General features: G+C 32.6%; 1 protein-coding gene across 4 annotated transcripts in view; it reads right to left on the reverse strand.

Annotated features, from left to right (window-relative positions):
• TMTC3 (transmembrane O-mannosyltransferase targeting cadherins 3) overlaps nt 1–22,687 on the reverse strand; it is a 69,071-nt gene that overhangs the window by 32,354 nt on the left and 14,030 nt on the right. For all 4 annotated transcript variants that reach the window (XM_063074949.1, XM_063074948.1, XM_063074950.1 and 1 more), the window contains 5 exons: nt 20,052–20,270; nt 18,606–18,705; nt 13,522–13,637; nt 12,548–12,720; nt 6,217–6,469 (listed from right to left, as the gene is read on the reverse strand). In XM_063074949.1, the coding sequence (XP_062931019.1) occupies nt 6,217–6,469; nt 12,548–12,720; nt 13,522–13,637; nt 18,606–18,705; nt 20,052–20,270 (861 nt within the window). The remainder of the gene's footprint in view (nt 1–6,216; nt 6,470–12,547; nt 12,721–13,521; nt 13,638–18,605; nt 18,706–20,051; nt 20,271–22,687) is intronic.

Below are 22,687 nucleotides of genomic sequence, written 5' to 3' on the forward strand. Positions count from 1 at the left end.
AACTATAGACCAATATCCCTAATGAACACAGACGAGAAGATCCTCAATAAAATACTAGCAAACAGAATCCAGCAACACATTAAAAAGATCATTCACCATGATCAAGTGGGATTAATCCAAGGGATAAAAGGATGGGTCAATATAACAAATCAATAAACATGATATGTCACATCAAAAGAATGAAGGGAAAAAAACATGATCATTTCAACAGATGCAGAAAAAGCATTTAATACAATCCAACACCACTTCATGATAAAAACATTCAACAAATTAGGTATAGAAGGAATGTACCTCAACACACTAAAGACCATACATGACAAACACCCAGCTAGTATCATCACTGAATGAACAAAACTTGAAGGCTTTTCCTCTAAGATCTTAAACAAGACAATGATGCCCATTTTCCCCACTCTTATTCGACATAGTACTGGAAGTTCTAGCCAGCATGATAAGGCAAGAGAAAGCAATAAAAGACATCCAAATTGGAAAGGAGGAAGTCAAACCATCGCTATATGCAGATGACATAATCCTATACATAGAAAACCTTAAAAACTCCACCAAAAAACTACTAGAACTAATAAATGAATTCAGTAAAGCAGCAGGATGCAAAATCAACACACAAAAATCAACAGCCTTCCTCCTGTATGCCAATAATCAAATAGATGAAGAAATCAAAAAAGTAATCCCATTCACAAGGGCTACAAAAAAAAAAAAAAAAAAAAAAAAGAAATACCTAGGAATAAATTTACTTCTACAATTAAAACTATAAAAAACTGGTGAATAAAACTGAGGAGAACAGAAATAAATGGATGGTAAGCCATGTTTTTGGATTGGAACAATATAATCAAAATGTCCATTTTACCCAAAGCAATCTACAAGTTCAACTCAACCCCTATCAAAATACCAATGACATTCTTCACAGAAACAGAAAAAAAAAAGTTTTAAAATTTGTGTGGAACCACAAAAGATCCCATATAGATAAAGCAATCTTGAACAAAAAGAACAAAGTTGGAGGCATCGCACTTCCTGACTTCAAAACTTATTATAAAGCAATAGCAACCCAAATAGGATGTTACTGGAATTAAAACAGCCAAAAAGACAACTGGAACAGAATAGGGAGACCAGAAATAAACCCACACACTTATAGCCAACTGAGTTTTCACAAAGGTGCCAAGATTTTTGACATAAAATGGGGAAAGTACAGTCTTTTTAATTAATGGAATTGGGAAATCTGGATATCTACATGCAAAAGATGGAAACTAGATCCCTGTCTCTTACCACACACAAAAATAAACTCAAAATGGATTAAAGACCTAAATTTAAGACCTGAAACTACGAAACTACTAGCAGAAAACACAGGAGAAGTGCTACACAAAATGGGAGCAGGCAGTGCCTTTCTGAGCAAGACTAAAAAGGTACAGGAAACTAAAGCAAAAATATGGGACTATATCAATATCAAACTGAAAAGCTTCTGCACAGCAACAGATACTATTAACAAAATGAACAGAAAACCTATAGAATGGAAAAACGTGTTTGCAAACTATACACCAGACAAGGGGTAAACAGCCAGAATATATAAGGAACTCAAACAACTCAACATCAAAAAACCAAATAAGCCAATTTAAAAATGGGCAAAGGACCTGAACAGACATTTCTCAAATGAAGAAGACACACACAAAGCCAACAAGCACATGAGAAAATGCTCGAAATCACTAATCATCAAGGAATTGCCAATTGAAACCACAATGAGATTTCATCTAACCCCAGTTAGAATGGCTATTACCAACCAGTAAGACAGAAAATAACAAATGTTGGAGAGGATGTGGAGAAAAGGGAACCCTCTTACATTTTTGGTGGGATATAAATTGGTACAGCCATTATGGAAAACAGTACAGAGCTTCCTCAAAGAACTAAAAGTATATCTACCTTATGAGCCAGCTACCCTGCTACTGGATATATACCCAAAGGAAATGAAATCAATATATCCAAAAGATACCTGCATTCCCATGTTCATCAGAAAGCTGTTTACAATAGCCAAGACATGGAATCAACCTAAATGCCCTTCAACAGATGAATGGATAAAAAAAACTGTGGTATATATACACAATGGAATACTATTCAGTTATAAAAAAGAAATGATATCCTATCATTTGCAGTAACTTGTATGGAAATGGAAACCATCATGTTAAGTAAGTCAGGTACGGAAAGACAAATACTGCATGATCTCACTCATACATGGAACCTAAAAATAAATAAATAAATAAAGTGGTTCTCACAAAAGTAGAGAGTAGAATACTGGTTACCAGATGCTGGGGGAGAGGAGAAGAGGCAGACTAATGGGTACTATACTATCTACCCTAAGTGAATCATTGTGCAGTATAACATACTGTACCCTGTAAATATGTACAAGTAAATGTTATAATAAAAAAAAAAAAAGAATTTCTAAAATTATAACACTTAAAACACACTGAAATAAAACAACACAAAAGTGCTTAGATTTCTTGCCATTTTGAAAATGGGATTGACATGTGGTTTCCAGATTATAAAGCCACAAATAACTAGCACACAAATAACTTGTGGAAGGAAATAAGTAAATAAGTTTGTCTTTAGGACATCTGTTCCTATGGACATCTGTTCCCATGACTTATTTTCTAGTACCTAACTTAATAAATAAATTAATCTTTCAGCTTCAGAAGTTTGAGACTCTTCTAAGGGCTTAAGGGGAGAGAACGTCTTTTCTTTATTATACTTTATTAGTGAAATATAGAAGTAAAGATGTATATACATTGAAAAGAATACTTTCTCCATGAATATTCACGTTTATGATCAGTACTGAGGCAACAACAAATCTGAGAAAAAGCACTACCATTGAACAGCTCAGTATCATACCAATTTGTATATTTGAAACTTCAGTATTGTTTTAAAATCAAAAAGGTAAAATTTAAAGAGTGAACGTACTGGTAGTTCACCCTCTCTTTCCCAGAAATGCTTGATAAAAATAACCAGTTAGATGTGAAACACAGATGTTCCTAAGTATTTTAGCAGTTAATTAAAAAAAAAAAGTCCCTATTAATTCATGGCTGCCCTAAAGCAATTTTATTTGAAGAAATTAAGTGTTAAATTCATTCAAAGATTTATCCCAGGCTGATGCATAAGCTACATAAAGAAAGAAAAACCATACTCAGGAAAAAACCTATTAGTTCTGGGATAAGGAATATCTGCTCTCTATTAATATATACCAACCTAGTTAACTATGACTAACTTATAATTTCCTTCTTCCAGTAATATAAATTATCTTTAAAAAGAAGGATGTTAGTGGAAAAAGCAGAGTTTGAGAGAAATGTTTCACGTCTTACTTTCTATGTAAAATGAGGTAAACTACTCAATCACCCCAAGACTCTCTTTAAAAGTAAAACCACTTACATTATGTTGTTGGTATGTATGTAATCTTATTTAAATAAGTGCTTAACATGGTATCTGATCCTTGGTTGCTACTTCTTTGCTCTACTTAGACCTTCCAGAGATCTTCAGAAAATACCACTATAAATAATTAGCTTGTTTGAGACTATACTTAAAGCAGAGTTATACTCAAGGTCACAACTATTCCTTTTTCATATACATAAAATACAGTTTATATAAATCTATATTTATTTCATTGGCATTATTCTCTATTTTATTTCTTACTTAGCTTACATTATATATATGATTATTTTATTTGCCAAAATTTTAATTCCCCTATCTCTCCTTTTTTTAATCTTTAATAGAACCTCAGTTTTGGATGTATTCTACCATTTATCTGTTTTGTCTTTATTTACCTGAGCAGCAATGCACTGTTAGAGTAAGTCTCAAACTGAACAGATTAAAATCATCATAAATTCATGATCACCAATTTCAAATTAATCTTTAAGACTGTTCAGGATTTCTAGGTTTCTCTGGTAGGTTCAATCCCACTCTTGACTGTTTTGAGTCTTGCCTATTTTTCTCAAAACTTCCGATTTATATCACTTTCAGGAGGCAACCATACTTTCTAATTCAGAGAAAGCTGAAGCCATAAAACAATAATTTCTTCAACTCCCTGCTACTAAACGTACCGACATTCACATTCATGCTCAATTCCTTCCTTCCGGTAACATAGGTGCTTCCTTCTACCTCAGATTAAACCTGTGCTCTGTATCCATCTACTCCTCACAAATCTCACTATCAATTATCTCTTCTCTCATTTATTCAACCACTTTCTAATCAACTGTATTCTTCCAACCTATATTTAAACATGCTCTTGCCTCTGAAACCTTAAACTTTTTCTCCTTTGACAGTACATCTTTGATCTACCTTCACCATTCATTACATCTCTCAGATATAAAACAATTTCCCAAAATTTTAGGAAAAGACTTTTGTAGTCATGGGAACAAGTAGCTATTTAATCAACATTTTGACTTAATAAATATGTTTTTGCAAGCCAACCCATTAGTGATATCTCCTTGGTTCTGAAAGTCAACCAACTGAGTACGCTAATAAAAATGCTTCTAAATGCCAACTAATCAACAGTCTCTCTCTGAAATCAACTCACTTCTGCCTCTGGAAGTCTACCAATCCCAGATCTCCATGCTTCCCCTACATCCTACATAAGGCCAGCAGTCTGCTATGCTTAAAGCCACTGCCTGAACAGCCTAGCCTTTTCTTTCTTAGGGAGGCAATACATTCAAGTTTATCTCATCCTTTAAAATACTCCAAGTTACATTATCTCTACAGGTTATCTACACTAGCTGCCTTCACTTTTTTTTAATCTCCCAATCAAATCACTCCACAGAAATAAATTTCATTTAAGTAACTAATCTAAAAGAGATCAAACCCAACAGATATCACTTTTCAACTAAATCTCACTTTTCTACTCAACAATATATGTTGGTGTTAACCATTAAGTCTTTCTTAAAATACTTTCCTACTTTTCTGTTCAGTCTGTCTCTTATTTAAGTTCATTTTACTCTATTCAACATCTAAACATGGAAGTTTCTGAAGACCTAGTTGTAGGCTTCTCTTTTCACTCTGTTTGGCTCCCTGAACTATTTTCTGGGGGACAATTAATACCAAAAACTCTAAAGCATCCGTTATGAGTATGAATTAACTTCTATTCTGTGCATCTAGAATGTACTAGCTAGTTACCATCTTTGAGAGAACTGACAAAACTGAAAAAGGTTGCTGTATAATTTCTCCATAGGCTACCTTATCTACATCCACATTTTTGCCAATGAATAAAATTTTTATGTGCAGCTTAGGCATCTCCTCTGAACTCCACACACAAGTGCTATTCAAAATCTTCACTAGGATGTTTCAAAGACACCTCAAACTCTTCATGTCCAAGGATAATAACAAACACAATCTTCCTCGCAAACTCTAACATTCTTTCAATCTTCTCTCTCAGACATTGACTTCAAATTTCTCTAAAATGCAAGCTCTCTGGAAATGGGGACCTTGTATTTCCTTTCATTATCCTATCCTCAGTGCCAAAAATGCTGCCTGGTATGTAGGCTCCAATTTTTAACTTTTTATTGAGTGAATAAATAAATCTAGCGGCTGTAGCTAGAAATGATACATCTGCAAAGCATTAAACACTTTTGCTTGAGAAAATGTTAAAGATTACTATTGTCTTCAATAAGGAAGAGGAAACAGAACACTTATGAATAAGCACTGAAAGCACAGTAAGAAAATTACAAGAAAACAGAGTTCGGAAAAACAACAACAAAAGGCTTCAAATAATCAGAGTTCTCTAAACATACTAAGAACTATCTCAGGGAGTAATTAAAAACTTACTAATGAGAACTAAAGAGCTATATATTTTTAGCTGCATATCTCATATGATACTCTTCTCTGTGCCAAGTAAACAAGTAAATATATAATATTATCCATTTCTTCAAAAAGTGCAAAATATACTTGGATAAAGATAAATATAAGAAAATAAATCAAAAAGGAATGCTTCATGATTTCAGATTAGGAAAATTCATAATCAGTTTTCATTTTACATGCTGAATGTATACATCAAATTATGCTTGCAAATTAAATTCTGATACATAATTTTAGGATAAATTTAGTTCATAAATTGAGATGATGTTGAACAAAGGCAGACAGTGCTTCAAAAAGATGCTTTTGATGCCTTAAAGGAAGTCTCTTATTTAATCAACTGAATGTAACATCATCTGCAAAGTTAAGAAAGTTTCTTACCATTAAAACAGTCTTGGAGGAATCACCAGGGTATCGAAGACTAAATACTCCCAAAGTCCCCAGAAAGCAAAAGAAAGTAAATGTGGCAAGATTTCGAATATCTAGATATGACTCTATAAGTGGTATTGTTCCCATGGTCCAATCACAGCAGAGCTCTGAAGGATTTAATAGAAGCCAAGCATTCACAGGAAGGAGGTAGTTAAAAGTTAGCTGCCTTATAGGAGTTGGGCTTACAGCAGCTGGATTATCAAACCTGTATGAAGAATGAAAAAAAAAAAAAGTTATTCAAAATAAAACATTTTTTAAACACAAAATAATATATAACACAAATAAGCAAAATACCGAACATAGCAGAAGTAATATTTTACACATAATCTAGTCAAGCTGAAGACACAAATATATTTTACGGGTACCTCAGATTCTTGCCAGAGTTCAAACTATCTAAACTTTATGAAAAGTCTTGTTGAGAAAACTGATAATTTAAGAACCATTTGAAGGGCAAGCAGATCATCTATTTGTAATTTATTATTAGAATAATTTATACATACTATAATATTATGATACTTGCAGAAGTGCTTTCATTAAATTATGACTTCTTGATTAAAAGTAATAACAAAAGTTACATAAGATTCATTGTTGTATGTGTTGTATGATGCTTTTGAGAACACTTACCAATGTTTTCCTACATGAGACATTTCTTTTAGAGCTGAATGCTAATAAAAATTATGCTTCTTAGAAATAATTACTATGTTTTTCACCTGTCATAAACACAGGAAACAGTATCACCTAGGAGCAAAATTTCCCTCTTTGCTTTGACTCCTAGGTAGCTAAAAACCAAATTAGTACAGAGTAGTAAATGTGTAAGCCTATGTAACATTTTATGTGTGTTCTACTTTGTCTCCTAGTACATGTTAACGTAAGCTTATATCCTAGTTTATCTTTCCCTAGACCACAATATATTACATATACATTTTATTAGCTTAGTCTACTTTCTGTAAACTAATTCAAATCATTTTTAAAAAGAAGTACATTTCAAATGAATAGCTTTAGATTTTTATTTTTTAGTCTATGTTCTAGATTTTACTGACTATATTAATACATAGTCCTAAAAAATCCAATTTGTCATTTTAAAATTAATGTTAATGAAAAGTCAAACTCTACCACTCATTTGACTTGGTTTTCTTAAAAATATCAAATTTTTGATATTTTTGTTAAGAAAAACTAAATACTATTTGAACAAATAATATTTAAAAACTTTCATATTTGAATCTCCATATATATGTAAAATAATAAATCTTGAGTCAAGACTTAAATTCTCAAAATAACCATCAGAACTAAATACAAATCTCTCTTTTTCTCCTATAATATACTATTCAGAGTTCACCTTTTTAAAACTAAGTTTATTTAGGATAGCTGATTTAATAAAAAAGTTAATGTCAAAACGTATCAAATCATATTATAATCAACTTCACAGGGTAATGTAATAAAGTTTATATACACACACATATATAAACACACACATTTTAAAATGCTTACATTTAGAAAATACATATTTATATGCTACATATACCCATTCACTCATACACAAAACAAATAGATTCACATCTATATAAAACACATTTTCAGAATGTAGATGAAAATGTGGAGATGAAAAATAGTTCACTTAAATTCTCTAAAATTAGAAATGATAAACAGAACAAACACTAAAACTAAGAGGTGAAGAAGGAAATATAAAATGTATATCTACAATTAAATCTATTTCCAATACTTAACTCCTGAATGAGATCAGTTTAGCTTGCCTAGACTCAGAGGTAAAAATTCAGGAAGTTGAAAATTATTCTTTAAAGAAAAAAAAATGCTGAGAAGTATAATTACGTGAAATATCACAAAGCTTTGGGCTTAGAAAATTATCTGAATAAAATTTATTCGAACCAGTTCCAGTAATGCACTATCATGGATAGCAACATGAACATGTCCTTTCTTAAAATAAAGTTCTTGCATGTAATGCTAATAACTTAAAACTGAATAGGGAACTAGTATATATTTTATTTTAAATTTTAGCTCAGTAAGGTGAAATGGAGAAAGGCAAAATGTTAGAGTAGAAAAACATGGTATGTTGACTGTTAAAATCCAGTATAATTTCTGCTTCTAGCCTTAAACAACTAAAAAACTGGACAAGAGGTACAGAACATTTCTTTAAACACACTGAGCATTAGACATAATGATACCTGAGAGTAGAAAAAGAAATGAGGGGAGCCCTACCTGGAGAAATCGTAGCTGGATAGGGTTTCTAGTCAGTGGAACTGCAGGGTAAACTCAGGCTTAGCCCAGTGGTATACCTGAATTGTGAAGACGGAGCTGGGAGCCCTAGGAGCCCAGGTGGCTAGAGTTGGTGGGACACAATACCAGAGAGAAGAAAGCTGCTGAGAGAGAGAACTTGAGAGATCTACAGAGGGTCTCTCTCCAGTTTCCAGTATTGATGAGTTGTAATCAGCAAGTATATGTGAGGAAATGCCCCAAGGTCAGTGCATTGAGTTGATTCACGTTTCTCCCAAATTCACATCTACCCAGAACATCAGAATGTGGTCTTATTTGTAAAAAGGGTTTTCCCAAATGTAATTAGTTAAGATGAGGTCATACTAGATTACGGTGGACCCTAAATCCAATGAATGGTGTCCTTATACAAAGAGGAGAGGACAAACAGAGAGACACACCGAGAAAGTAACATAGAGACAAAACAGACTGAAGTGATGCAGTCACAAGCCAAGGAATGCCAAAGATTGCCAGCAACCACCAGCAGCTAGAGAGAGGCATGGAACATATTTTTCCTCAGAGCCTCCAGAACGAACCCATTGAGCTGACATCCTGATTTTGGACTTGGCTTACTGAACTGTAGGGAAATAAGTTTCTGTTGTTTTAACCACCCATCTAGTCTGTGGTTATCTGGTAGAGCAGTATTAGGAAAACTAACAGTTAGGAAAGACCACTGAAAAGATTAGAGATTTAAAATCTCCAAATACATATAGAGCCAGGAACAGTTCCTCAGCAGTCATAGTAGAAATCTTCATAATTCACAGTCCATCAAATAGAGTAGTCAGAAATGTCCAGTGTCAGTAGTGGAGCCAAATTAGCTCTATACTAAATCTTGCTATGATCCCACTAAACAAAACAAAAAGTTTAAACATAAGCCTAGAAGATAAAACATTTCCTTTGCATCCACATACTGGCCAGCTGCCAAAAAAAAAAAAAAAAAAAAGAAGGTAAAACAGTTTCCAAATAACTTAAATGCATCTCAGAGCAAAACTCAAAAATATTCATAGAAATACATTAATGCAGAATTCATGTATGGCATCCATTAATAAATTACCAGGCATGTGAAGAAGCAGAAAAATGGAATCCATAATGATGAAAAAATTTATTCAACATAAATTGAAATGACCAAGAAATGACAGAGATGATAGAATTAGTAGACAAAAACAATAAAAGAGTAGAACATGTAGAGAGATGGAAGATATAAAAAAAGATATAAAAAAAGACTCAAATCAGACTTCCCTTTAGAGATGAAAACAGCTTCTGGAATGAGAAATAACTAGATGAAATTAAGGGCAGATCAGACATTGCAGAAAAAAGATTAGAGAAGGTAGAGACACAGCAAAATAAAATATGTAAAATAAAAACAGAGGTGGAAAAAAAAGATTGAGTACAAAAAAATAAGCAGAGCATCAGTGCAACAACTTCAAAAAGCTTAAATATGGATAAGTAAAGTCCCAAAAGGAGTAGAAAGACTAGACAGCAAAAATATTTGAAAAAAATAATGGTTAAAAAAATTCAAAGTTTTATATAAAGCATAACTTATAGATTCTAAGAAGCTCAATTAACCTAAGCACAAGAAATATGAAGATAAAAGAAATAATGATAGAAAATATTAAAAGCAGGCATTAAAAAAAAGCACAATACATGCAAAAGCACAAAGATAAGGATGACAGATTATCTCACTGAAAACAATGTGAGCCGGAAGACAGTAGAACAATTGTAGACTATTGAATGAAAAACAGTCAATGCAGAATTCTCCACCCAGGCAAAATATGTTTCAAAACCAAAGGTAAAAATAAATATATTTTTAGACACAAAAGCTAAAAGAATTAATCCACAATAGACCTGCATATTAAGAAATGTTGAAGAAAGTCCTTCAGACACAAGGAAAAAATGGCACCAGATGAAAATCTTGATCTAACAAAGGAATGCAGAACATTGGATATGGCAACTCCATGGGTTCATATACAAGACTTTTTAAAAATTATTATTTAAATTCTTTCAAAGATAATTGTTTAAAGCAAAAAATAACAACAATGGATTGTGGGATTTACAAGGTATCTACAAGGAAAAGTTGTGCAAATTGCACAAAAGCTAAGTTCTTTTTCTTCAAGGAGGGGGTTAAGTTATTTTTTTAAATATATATATATATAAATACATATTATATGTGATGTTTACATTATATATTGATATTTATACTATATATACTTGAAATTATAATATCCCTTGAAAGTAAACTGTAATAAGGAAATGATGTATACTAAAAACTCTAAAGCAATCACTAAAACAAAATAAAGATTTATACTTTAACAAGCCAACAAGGAGATAAAATGAAATAATAAAATATAATTAATCCAAAAGAAGACAGAAGAAAAGAAAAGAAAAGAAAAGAAAAGAAAAGAAAAGAAAAGAAAGGAAAGGAAAAGAAAAGAAAGGAAAAGGAAAAGAAAAGAAGGAACAAACAGATGGGAAAAAGAAAATTAGCAAGATAGTAGATTTACATCAAATATATCAATAATCAGATTATCCAACCACACAAAAAAGGAAAACTCAACTGTAAGCAACCTAAAAGAAATCTTCTTTGAATATAAAGACATAGATAAATAAAAAGTAAAAAGATGGAAAAAGAAATACCATGTAACACTAACAAAAGATAGCTGGGATACCTAAATAAGACAAGCTCAATTTAGAAGCTCATTTAGTAATGAAAAAGAGATTAATTCATCAAGATGTGACAATCCCAGATGTTTTTACACTTAATAACAGCTTCATTCCTTTGGATATAGACTCAGTAGTGGGACTCCTGAATCATATGGTAGTTCTATCTGTAGTTGCTTGTGAAATCTCCATACTGTTTTCCATAATGGCTGCACTAATTTACAGTCCCACTAACAGTGTAGAAGAGTTATTCTACAGCATCTTCACCAGCATTTTTTATTCTCAGTCTTTTTAATAATGGCCAGTCTAACTGGGGTGGGATGATATCTTAATGTGGTTTTGATCTGCATTTCTCTGATGACTTTTGATGCTGAGCATTTTTTCATGTACCTGTCAGCCATGCGTGTGTTTGGGTATATATCCAAAGGAATGGACATCATCATGTTAAAGGGATACCTACACTCCCAATGGTCACTGCAGCTCTATTTACAATAGTCAAAATATGGAACCAACCTAAGTGTCCATCAATGGATGGCTGGATAAAGAAAAGGTGGAATATATACACAATGGAATACTACTCAACCATAAAAAATAATGAAATTCTGCTATTTGCAGCAACATGGGTGAGTTTGGAGAAAATTATGTTAAGTGAAATAAGCCAGACAAAGAAACAGAAATACCAAATGTTCTCACTCATAACTTGTTGCTAGGAAGAAGGGAAGGGAGGAAGGGAGGGATGGAGGGAAAAACAAAGGAATGAAGGAAAAAAAGAAAGAAAAGACCACAATAATATGTTGAACTTTCAGAAGGATAGAATAAACCTAAGGATACTAGAGATGGGAGGGAGAGAGGGAGGCGGTTTGGGAAGTGACAGGTCGGGCAAAGGGCATAAAGAAATATCATGATTTGTAAGAATGAATATGCTAATAAAAAGTTTTAAAAAATAACAAAAATAACAGCTTCAAAAACACATGAAGCAGAAATTCAACTTCAAAGAGAAATAGACAAATCTACAATTATAGTCGAGACTTCAACATCCCTCTGTCAATAACTGATAGAACAAGTAGACAAAAATCACTAAGGATATAGAAGACTTATCACCAACCTTAACACTTATCATTATCTTTATTATGGTCATTATCTTTTTTATGGTGGTTTCCTGGGTGTACACATACGCTTAAACTTATCAATTAGTATGTTTTAATTATACGCAGTTTTAAAAATATGTTAATTATTCCTCAGTAAAGCTGTTGGAAAAACTCAGTGTAAATTAAAGACTTTCTAGAACATTTACAATCACTGAAAATGCAAAGTTAAAAAAACAGAATGAAAAAAACAAAAAAGAACCAGAATTTCATACCTGGTGAATACTGGAAGTTGAGACTGAATAATCTGGACTCTAATCACAACAAGTAATAATGTACTGAACATCAAGACAATGAGTTTTATTAGTGTCTGCAGCATAGAAAATGGAATAGTACCCTTTCCACGAAGAAACTGTCCAGCAGTTGAACACAATAATGGCACAGTATACTAAAAAAGTAAAGAAAAAGGTTTTAAACAGCAAATAACAATATACTACAATGTTTTCAATAATGTACTTTCTAAATACAACATTATACACAAATTGAGTACAATTATAAAATCAATGTGGAACAATCTGTAGAACTGATCATGAGTAAAATAGAGCTCACTAATCTTACCCAATAATGAATTATAGTTGACTCTTAAACAACATGGATTTCAACTGTGTGTATCCACTTACAAATGGATTTTTTTTTCAATAAATGTATTAAAAAATTGGGGGAAGATTTCTTTTCTTTAGCTCACTTTTATCCCCCCTGTAGCTTACTTTATTGCAAGAATACAGTATATAACACATTTAAGATACAAAGTATGTGTTAATCAACTGTTTATGTTACTTGTAATGATTTCAGTCAACAGTCGGCTATTAAATTTTCGGGAAGTCAAAAATTCTATGCTAATTTTCAAACGCACAGGGGGTCAGTGCCCTTAACACCTAGAACCCCTAACCTCTGCACTGATCAAGGGTCAACTGTATACTTGAACAGTATTATTGCATACTTTTCCAAATTGCTCAACAATTCCATTATGGAAACTTAAAAAGCAGTGCTTAAAAAACTGAAGGTATCATAAAATGTTAAGTAATTTTCAGTGGGTATGAGCACAAAACATGCTTGTCTCTTGAAAATTTTGTTATTGTTATTAGTAAACAGACTGATTTAAGTGATGACATATTTAGGAAATAAGGCTATTGAAATCTGATTCAACGGGGACAAAAGATCGCAAAACAAAATTTGTATTTTTCCTTACCCCCTGGGCAATAAATACTTCATATACACAGCAAATTCCCACAACTGTTATTCCTTGTTCTTTACACAATGTTGCAATAGCCACTAAAAACACTGTTAATGCAATCGGAGTCCACACTGCAATTTAAGAATACAAAAAATTAAACAACACAAAACAATTTTATTTTTTTATTTTTTATTTTTGTGGAAATCAGTAGCTTTTTATATAGGCGCATGACTTTCTGAGAAATTAAACTTAAGAGTTTCCGTCTGAAAACGAAAAGTTAAGAGGCAACACGCAAATCGCAGGCACCACACCATATAACCTCCAATAACAAACTGCCTTTCTCCCTAAATTCTTCCCTTCTTATTACACCTTAACCTCTCCGGGATCAAACCTTCTTCCACCCTATTAACCTCGATTTCCTTATATTTTCCTCAATTTCCTTATATTTTAATTATTTGTGTAGAGTGTTAGAAAGTTTGATTCTCATTTGATTTGTAGTCCCTGGTGGTCTAGTGGTAAAACAATTTTATAATATCATAAAAAAAAATTTAAACTTCACTTCTGATTCCATATCCACATTTGTGTTATTTTCCATTGACAAATACTCTATACTTTAAAATATATTTGAATTTTATAAGTAACTTAGGTGTGTAGTAGGCTATACCATTAAGATTTGTGCAACTCTTTACAATAGCCAAGAGTTGGAACCAGCCCAAATGTCCATCATCAGATGAGTGGATACGGAAAATGTGGTACATCTACACAATGGAATACTACTCAGCTATAAAAACGAATGAAATACTGCCATTTGCAACAACATGGATGGACCTTGAGAGAATTATATTAAGTGAAACAAGTCAGGCACAGAAAGAGAAATACCACATGTTCTCACTTATTGGTGGGAGCTAAAAATTAATATATAAATTCTCACACACACACACACACACACACACAAAACCGGGGGGGGGGGGGGAGAAGATATAACAACCACAATTACTTGAAGTTGATACGACAAGCAAACAGAAAGGACATTGTTGGGGGGGAGTGGGGGAGGGAGAAGGGAGGGAGGTTTTGGTGATGGGGAGCAATAATCAGCCACAATGTATATCGACAAATTAAAAAAAAAAAAAAAAGTTAAATAAATAAATAAATAAATAAATAAAAACTTAAAAAAAAAAAAAAAAGATTTGTGCAAATATACTCTATGATGTTCACATACCAACAAAATTGCCTAATGACACATTTCTCAGAATCCCCATCATTGTGTGACACATAACTGTACTTCACTATATCTGAAATTTATTAAAAATTTGAAATTTAAAACTATTGGGCAATTCTTACTTAAAAAAAAAGACTATAAAAATTACAATGAAACAGGTTATCAATAAGCACGTAAATCACTACTACTCTTTAAAAAATTCACGCAAGAGTATTCAGAAGTTCCATAAAATGGAAAACGAACTTCATCAGCTTTAAGTAAATGTCTACTACTTAGTATTAATTTGATTAAAGAACAATGAACGTGAGAGTAATTCTGGATCTACTACCAACTTACTTTGTGAATTTGGGCAACTTTTCTGAGCTTCAGTTTTCTAATGGAAAAATATGACCTCCAATTATTTCGCAGTTTAAAATTAAAGGGAAAAACGCCAAACCAACCAACCAAAATCCCCAAAACTGTTGGGGATACTAAGTATAACAATATTCCTTCCTTAAAAAAATCTCATATTTTAGTTAGATCAAAACCATGCATACTAATGTCATAGAGTATATCAAGAGGTGTACTCACTACAGTACTAAATTCAACAGAAATTCATAGAGGAAAGAAATCAAGAAATCGGTAGATGGTTATTCACAAAATAGGTATACAGGACATGAAAAAAATTGGGAAAGGGAGATGTATGAATAAAGGAATAAGTTTGGCAAATGAAAGATGTTAAAAATTAATGAGAAATAATGGACTTGAAAGCAGATATTTAAAAAAATATATTGAACAGTTCATATAACCAGTTTAGCATATATTTCCCTGAATCTCAAAATCACTCTATGGGATAAGAGGGTAGATATAATCATGCCCATTTTTTAAGATGAGGAAAGAATTTTGGAGGTTTTAAAAAAGCCACCCACAATAAAGAGACCATGACTTTAACCTGGTTCTTCTGCCATTAAATTCAGAGCTTCTCCCTAATTTGCATTTCCACTCAAAGGAAATGCTTTTCATAAGCTTGGATTCAATCTTACCAACTAACAGCTCCAATTAAGACAAAAACTTTATTGAAACCAGTCACTTCAGTTCTTCAAACTTTAGTGACTATATTACTACATAAACATAGACACTTAGATTTTATAATCAGATCTCTGTGACTAAAGTTATCAAATGTGATTTTGTCCAAAACAAGAACACCTGCTAGATAAATTGACATTTAAGCAAATACAAAGGCCTGAGATTGGATCATGCTTACAAAAAAACCACGGAGCACAAATAATCCAGAATTTAAAGTGATTAAATAATTACAGACTGAAAACCTTTACATAGGTCAACATACTAGTATACTAGATACGATGGGAATACAAGGTGATGATGAAACTGTGGTCTCAAAGCTAAAATTATTTAATGTAGAGTACAAAGTATAACAGGGATTAGGAGAATAGAGAGAGGTCAAAACAGGTTTCTATTTTCAATTAGAATTTAAAATATATTATATTCATTCAACCTAATTTCCTCAACAAATACAAGGGTACTTCAAAAAGAAGACAAGAGTGAGAAAACATTTTTTAACTTCTGTTCTAGACTCTCCTGACTGCTTTGGGTAGACCATTGTCTGCTCCATTACTGTAGAAACCTGCAGCTACACTGGCTAGTTAATGGTCCTGAGGTAAAATCAGAGCTCTTTAGAAGTTTTGATGGGGTAAGGCACAAGTTTTTTTTAAAAAAAGGTGCCAACTGACCAATTGGTCTTAGGCAGTAACTTCCATACAGCTCTCATCTAAATGCAGAGGGATGGTAAACTGGCCTCTTCTCAACACTGATTCTCTTTAAAAGATTAGACGGGGTGCTTGGTAGAATTGGTAACAGCAACAGTGATCACTGGTGCCTTGGGGAACCTCGAATTCTCCACCCTGGGTTGTAATTACTCTCATCTCTTCAGAGTCACAGGAAGAACATGGAATGGCCTTGGCCCTTCCCCTCAACAGACACAGTAGTTGTTAATTTTAGGAGAGCATGTGTCTTGAATTCACAAGCTAAAATAAAGGGCACAAAATAACTGAAGGACACAATGATCATAAAGAGAGTAAATATCGTTAACATACAAATATCGTAACATACTACTAAAGTGGAATTAGTTGAAAAGATAGACAAAGCATTTAAAATGAGTAATTTTTAAGGAAATAAGGGAAGATATTAGAATTATGAAGAATAAGAAATCACTAAAAAGAACCAAGTAAAATTATTAGGAATAAAAAAATAAAGTAAGGTGAAAAGCTATTTCAGTTAGAACACAGAAGGCTTCTCTAAGAGGGAAATACTTGAGCTGAAGTACGATGATACAAAGAAGAATATAAAGGAGACAACTATGTGAAGCTCTTAGGGAAAAAAATTCAAGAAAAAGGGAAACAAAGTATAAAGTCAGATTCTCCACCTATCTGAAAAAAGCAGGAAGGTCTACCTGGTGATAGTGAAGCAAATTAAGGCAAGAGTGGCAGGAGATATAGTTAGAGAGGTAGGCAGAACACCACCATTGATGGTGGTCTTGCAGGTCATGGAATTTTCTAACTTTATCACTTATGCTTTGCTTAGGATGGTACTTAAAGATGATATTGGTTTGCAATTCCAAATTAGTTACTTACTGCATGATGGACTGCATAGGTAGGGCCTATTATTATCCACATTTTATAGATAAAGGTACTAAAGCACAGAAAGGTTAAGTAATTTGCCCAAGGTACTAAATGGAGCTAGCAAATAAATGGTAGAGCTGGAATTTAAAAACACTCTCAAATACATGCTCTTAATTAGGAAGCTCTACTGCCACTCAAACTGTTTTAAGAAGGCATTATGCATAGCAGCCAGAAGCAAACCAACTCATATTACAAATCTAAGAGACACTAGGATGTTTTGCTGAATCACTTACAAGGGTACTTCAGAAAGTTCATGGAAAGATTCATGTTATCTTTCAATTCTATTTTTCTACAAACTTTTTGAAGTACTTGTATTTAATGAACCTGTTTCCACACATACAAAATTAGGATTCTTACCATCAGTACCTTGGGTTTATAGTGAGAAAATCCCCCCAAGAACTCAGGAAAAAACTTAGAATTAAACTTTTTTTTTTTTTTTTTCTTTTTTTGGTGGCTGGCCGGTACAGGGATCCAAAACCTTGAACCTGGTGTTACAACACTGAGTTCTAACCAATTGAGCTAAGTGGCCAGCCCCCACAGAGTTAAACTTTAAGACTAACTGAATAAAGGTTAAAAATATCATGTAAAGCCCCCTTTGTGCCCACTGTGCCCACACTCTAAAAGAAATCATTCTTATTGCCTGAACTTGTTTTCTGACATTGCAGGCATCATTAGGATTAGTGATCTAATGTGGAAAAAGCACTTCCAGGGTAGGCCACATGGTAGGGGCTCAACAAATAGTTGAATTATGATCATAGTTCATATACTAAAAGTTAATAAAAGTCACACACATATTAATAGTTAGACTCTAACAGGTTTTAAACCTTGCCTAAATTTGACAGCCTACCAGGTGTTATTCATCAAAAGACAGTTGAAACATTAGTACCTATATCATTTATAGATAAAAGCAGATGAAAATAGGACTGACTCTAAACTCCGCTATACTACGGTTATTTGGTTTTTAAAATCACATCATACAGAATATATTAGTTCATGACAAAAAATATAAACTACACACAAAATTTTTTAATATTGGCAATGTTACATACTTTCATATTTCAACACATGCTAAAGTAGAATAATATATAAAGATAAACCCCAAGTGTGGCATATAATGTTTTGTAAGAAGCACTTGGAGTACATAAAAATTGCTTGATCAAGTTTTATAGCTATAGAAAAAATATCAAATGTTAGACATTTACCTATGGAATTATCTGGTCCTTTTGATTTGGTATATGACAAAAATGCAGCTAGAAAAAAGATAGATGACAAAAGTTCTGCTCTTCCTACAACACCGGTTACCTACAAAGGAAAAGGAAGGGGGAGGTTCATACTAGTGAAGAGTATCTTGAACACTTACTGTATATGATAGCAACTGCACTTTACAAACTAAATTCTATAACTTTTTAAGTACACATTTGTTTCTTAAACATTTTTTGACTGCCCTCATGTGGTGAATCTATATATCTTCCATAAATGAAATTTATCAGTGACTCTTTATAACAGTTCTTTTATTATTATTTTAACATAATTTGAAATAATTATAGATTCACAGGAAATCCAAAAATAGTACAGAGGTCCTAGGTTTAATGATAACATCTTACATAATTATGGGACAATACCTAGAACAGTCCTTAACTTAAAAAAAAAAAAAGAGCAAAAAGCTAAGTACTTCTTACATATCACTAAAATTTGAGTGTTTTTAAAATACAAAGGTGTCATTAGTAAGTTATACCTCATAATAAATTCACAAGCTGAAGTTTAAATAGACGATAAATTTTAAAAAGTCCTTTTAAATTATAAAAATTTAAATAAAAAATCCTTAAACCCCTCCTTTGAAGCATTTTTAACTCACTGTAAAATTTAAAACAACCTATCATTTTTGAAAATGTATGGTTATTTTTCAGCTAGAAACCAAAGGGTTCAAAACAGTGGGAGAGATACACATCCCCCCTATCCTCAACCACATGCATACACACAGAGACTTTTGCTTACAACAGAAAGCTTGTAACAAAGCAACTGAACAGAGTACTCTGCTCTTGCTGGCAGGCAATTTTGGAGTTTCAAGGTTACCAAGAAAATTGAAATAATAGATTGGGAATGTTTTGGTAGGTAGGTGTTGAGGAACATATTGGCAATAGCAGAGATAGCTCACAATTTTGAATCACATGGTAATAGGCAATATGAAACCACTGAGTATTATCATTTGTTAAGATGTCTGTACAATCTGCATATATTTTGATATATCTTCACCCTTTACTTAAATCTGCCTTACTATGTTCTGTCCTGTGAAACACAAACCCTGATCAGTTGACAAATAATATTTAATATCTGTATTGATTAAAAACAATCAAAGAAAAGACTATGTTCATATATATTTTATATTACTGAAGTTATTATAGATAACTTATGTTCTTGAATAGATAAACATCTATGTTTCCAAAACTTTTAAACTAAAAATTTTATGCAGTAGGAAGTTAGACTTTGTGTACTAGAAAGTTAAGATTTGTATTAACTCAGAAGTTTCTTCAAATACTTAAAGTCATGGCTAAATTTTTTTTCTTAAAAATATATACCATTATAATTATTGTTTAAGATCTGCTAAAAAAAAAAAAATTAAACAAAATTCAATTTATAGTTTTACTTACTGCTTCTGTGTGTACTGGGTGCACTACAAAAAGCAGAGCAGCAATCATACTACTCCTGTTGTCCAGAAAAAGTTTGCAAACTTTAAGAAATATCACACTAACCATAGCATGAAAAATCATATTTAGGAGATGATATGACATTGGTTTTAGTTCACTAAACAGATAATTTAAGCGAAATGTCAATACTGTTAAGGGACGATAAGACTTGTGGCTTCTCTCCTGAAAGGAAAAAAAATCATTGATTACTAAAATACCTTGGTCCTTCAGAGTACAAAAATTAATCACTTCATTTACTACTGAAGAAATCTACATTTGGCTGAGAAATAACAATAAAATAATGAAATGCCCCAAAAGTAACACAAACATAAAAGACAGCTTTATAATCTGTGTTTTTCTATTTCCTTAGTCCCAAAACAAGGTAATTTCCTCCCTGTTATATAGTGGTCAGAGAATTAACAGTAGGTGAAGAATAATAACTTCTTTTCAATACACAGATTAATTAAAAAAAAAAAAAAAAAAAAAAAAGGACAATGGTGGCATTGGTCAAGCTGGGGCACTGTATTTTATCCAAAGCCTGACTTCCTATCTATCACCAATAAAAAAGTTTATGTAACTGCTGGCTAGATCTTCAAAGGAAACAAAACAATTCAGATCATTATTACACTCAGACATAAAGAAAAACTTAATTACTCATGATATTAATTAGCAACAGAAACAAGCACAAATATAATGAATAAATAAGCTAACAGTTCCCTGTTAATGTGAATCTCAATACAGGAATGGCAAAAACATAGTGAGATAGTATATACGCAGAAGTTACCTTAACAAAAGTTACCCTTAACACAAGGTGCTTTATAGGCCAAATGCCAGAAGAGTGTGACTCATTAGAGCTCAGTGGTTCTCAGCCATGGTGGTACCACAGAATCACCTGGATTATTTAATTCCCCTGCTCCCCACTAAATACAACAAAAAATACACATACACACAAACAAAAGAAGACACACAAAATAAAACAAAAAATATTGATGCCCACATCCCACTCTAAGAGATTATCTGAAATAACAGGTTTCTGTGGAGCCTTAAATATGAGTTTTTTTAAATGCACCAGGCAGATTCTACTGGGCAGCCAAGGTTGTGATCCCCTGAACTATCAAAAAACAGAGTATACATATCTACAGAATGGGCCTACTAAAGAGATAATCTAAACACTGACAGTCCCCTCACAGTCCAAAGACCCCAAATATGGCAGTATTTATATGGCTCAGGAGAATGTCATAAGCCCAATAAGGTGTCTTTAAGATGAACACTGGTGCAAAAATCCTTATAAGGTAGCATGCCATGCACATGCGTGTACATGTACACACACACACACACACACACACACACACACACACACACACACACACACACACACACACACACACACACACAGACGTTTCCAAGCTATCATTACTTGACATCAACGACTACATCTTTGAATGTGCCAATTCCAGGCTTATCATGAAACCTTATGACATCTAAATATTACTTAGAATAATTTTTCCCTAGTATCCCCTTTGCCTACAAAGAAAGAATGTGCCCATCGGAAAATAGAAGGGAACTATACTCTTCACTAAAAGTAAATGGTTATTCAAGTCTGTCCAAACATTCTGTCTAAGTATATTATTATAAATCTTTTTCTTAGACTGCCTGCTTATGTATACTCTTAACAAAATCAAATTTTCAATCTGCAAAACTGAGAAAATCACAAAACAGAGCATTGACACCATGACTGACTTTTAAGAGGCCCTTTAATCTGGTCAGCTAAACTTTTAGTTCAAAATTTCAACATTATGACTAAAATCACAACAGATACTATTTTAAGTTGGGGGAATGGACACATATCACTAAGGGTCTCTGGAGATCAAGGGTGGGGTTAAGGGGAATAAGCAGTCTAGAAATAATATGTATTATAATAGGGCCATATCTTTCCTTCATTATTAAAACTTTTTCTTTTTTTTTTTTAGGGCTAGAATTGAGTGAGAATAGGAAGGCTGCAGGAAAATAAGTTCTGCTTATTTAATAAGAAAACATATCTATTATGTTTTATTAGTCACAAACACTAGAGAAATGAAAGATTCAATCCCAACCCTTGAGAATCTTCCAAATTTGGTCAATGGGGAAAGATGCCACAAATGATGACTGAGAAACAAACTACTGCAGACTGTTACATGCTATGTTCCAACAACAATTTATTCAACATCTATGTGCTAGGAACCACTAGCTAGATAAATCAGTTTATTTGTTAATCCTCAAGGTATTATTCCCTTTTATACCTCAGAAAAATTACTTGCCTTTTAAAAGCTGTATTCCCACCTATTTCACACAGCTAATATATGACAGAACTAAAATTTGAACCCAATCTATATAATCACAAGATGACAAGGGTTTAATCTCAGTTTAACACTGACCATTAGAATAAAGTTGTAGGCAGAGTAAAGACATCCTCATGAAAACAAACAAAACTTTCAGATTGTCAATATAAGAAAACAAAATTAGGTAAGAGATATGACACAGATTTTACATTTTTAATAAATCACTTTTTTTCACACAGAAAAATTGGCAATACGTGTACTTACTAATTTTAACCTTTAAAG

This window comes from Cynocephalus volans, chromosome 12 (genome assembly GCF_027409185.1).
Source record: "Cynocephalus volans isolate mCynVol1 chromosome 12, mCynVol1.pri, whole genome shotgun sequence".
NCBI lineage: Eukaryota > Metazoa > Chordata > Mammalia > Dermoptera > Cynocephalidae > Cynocephalus > Cynocephalus volans.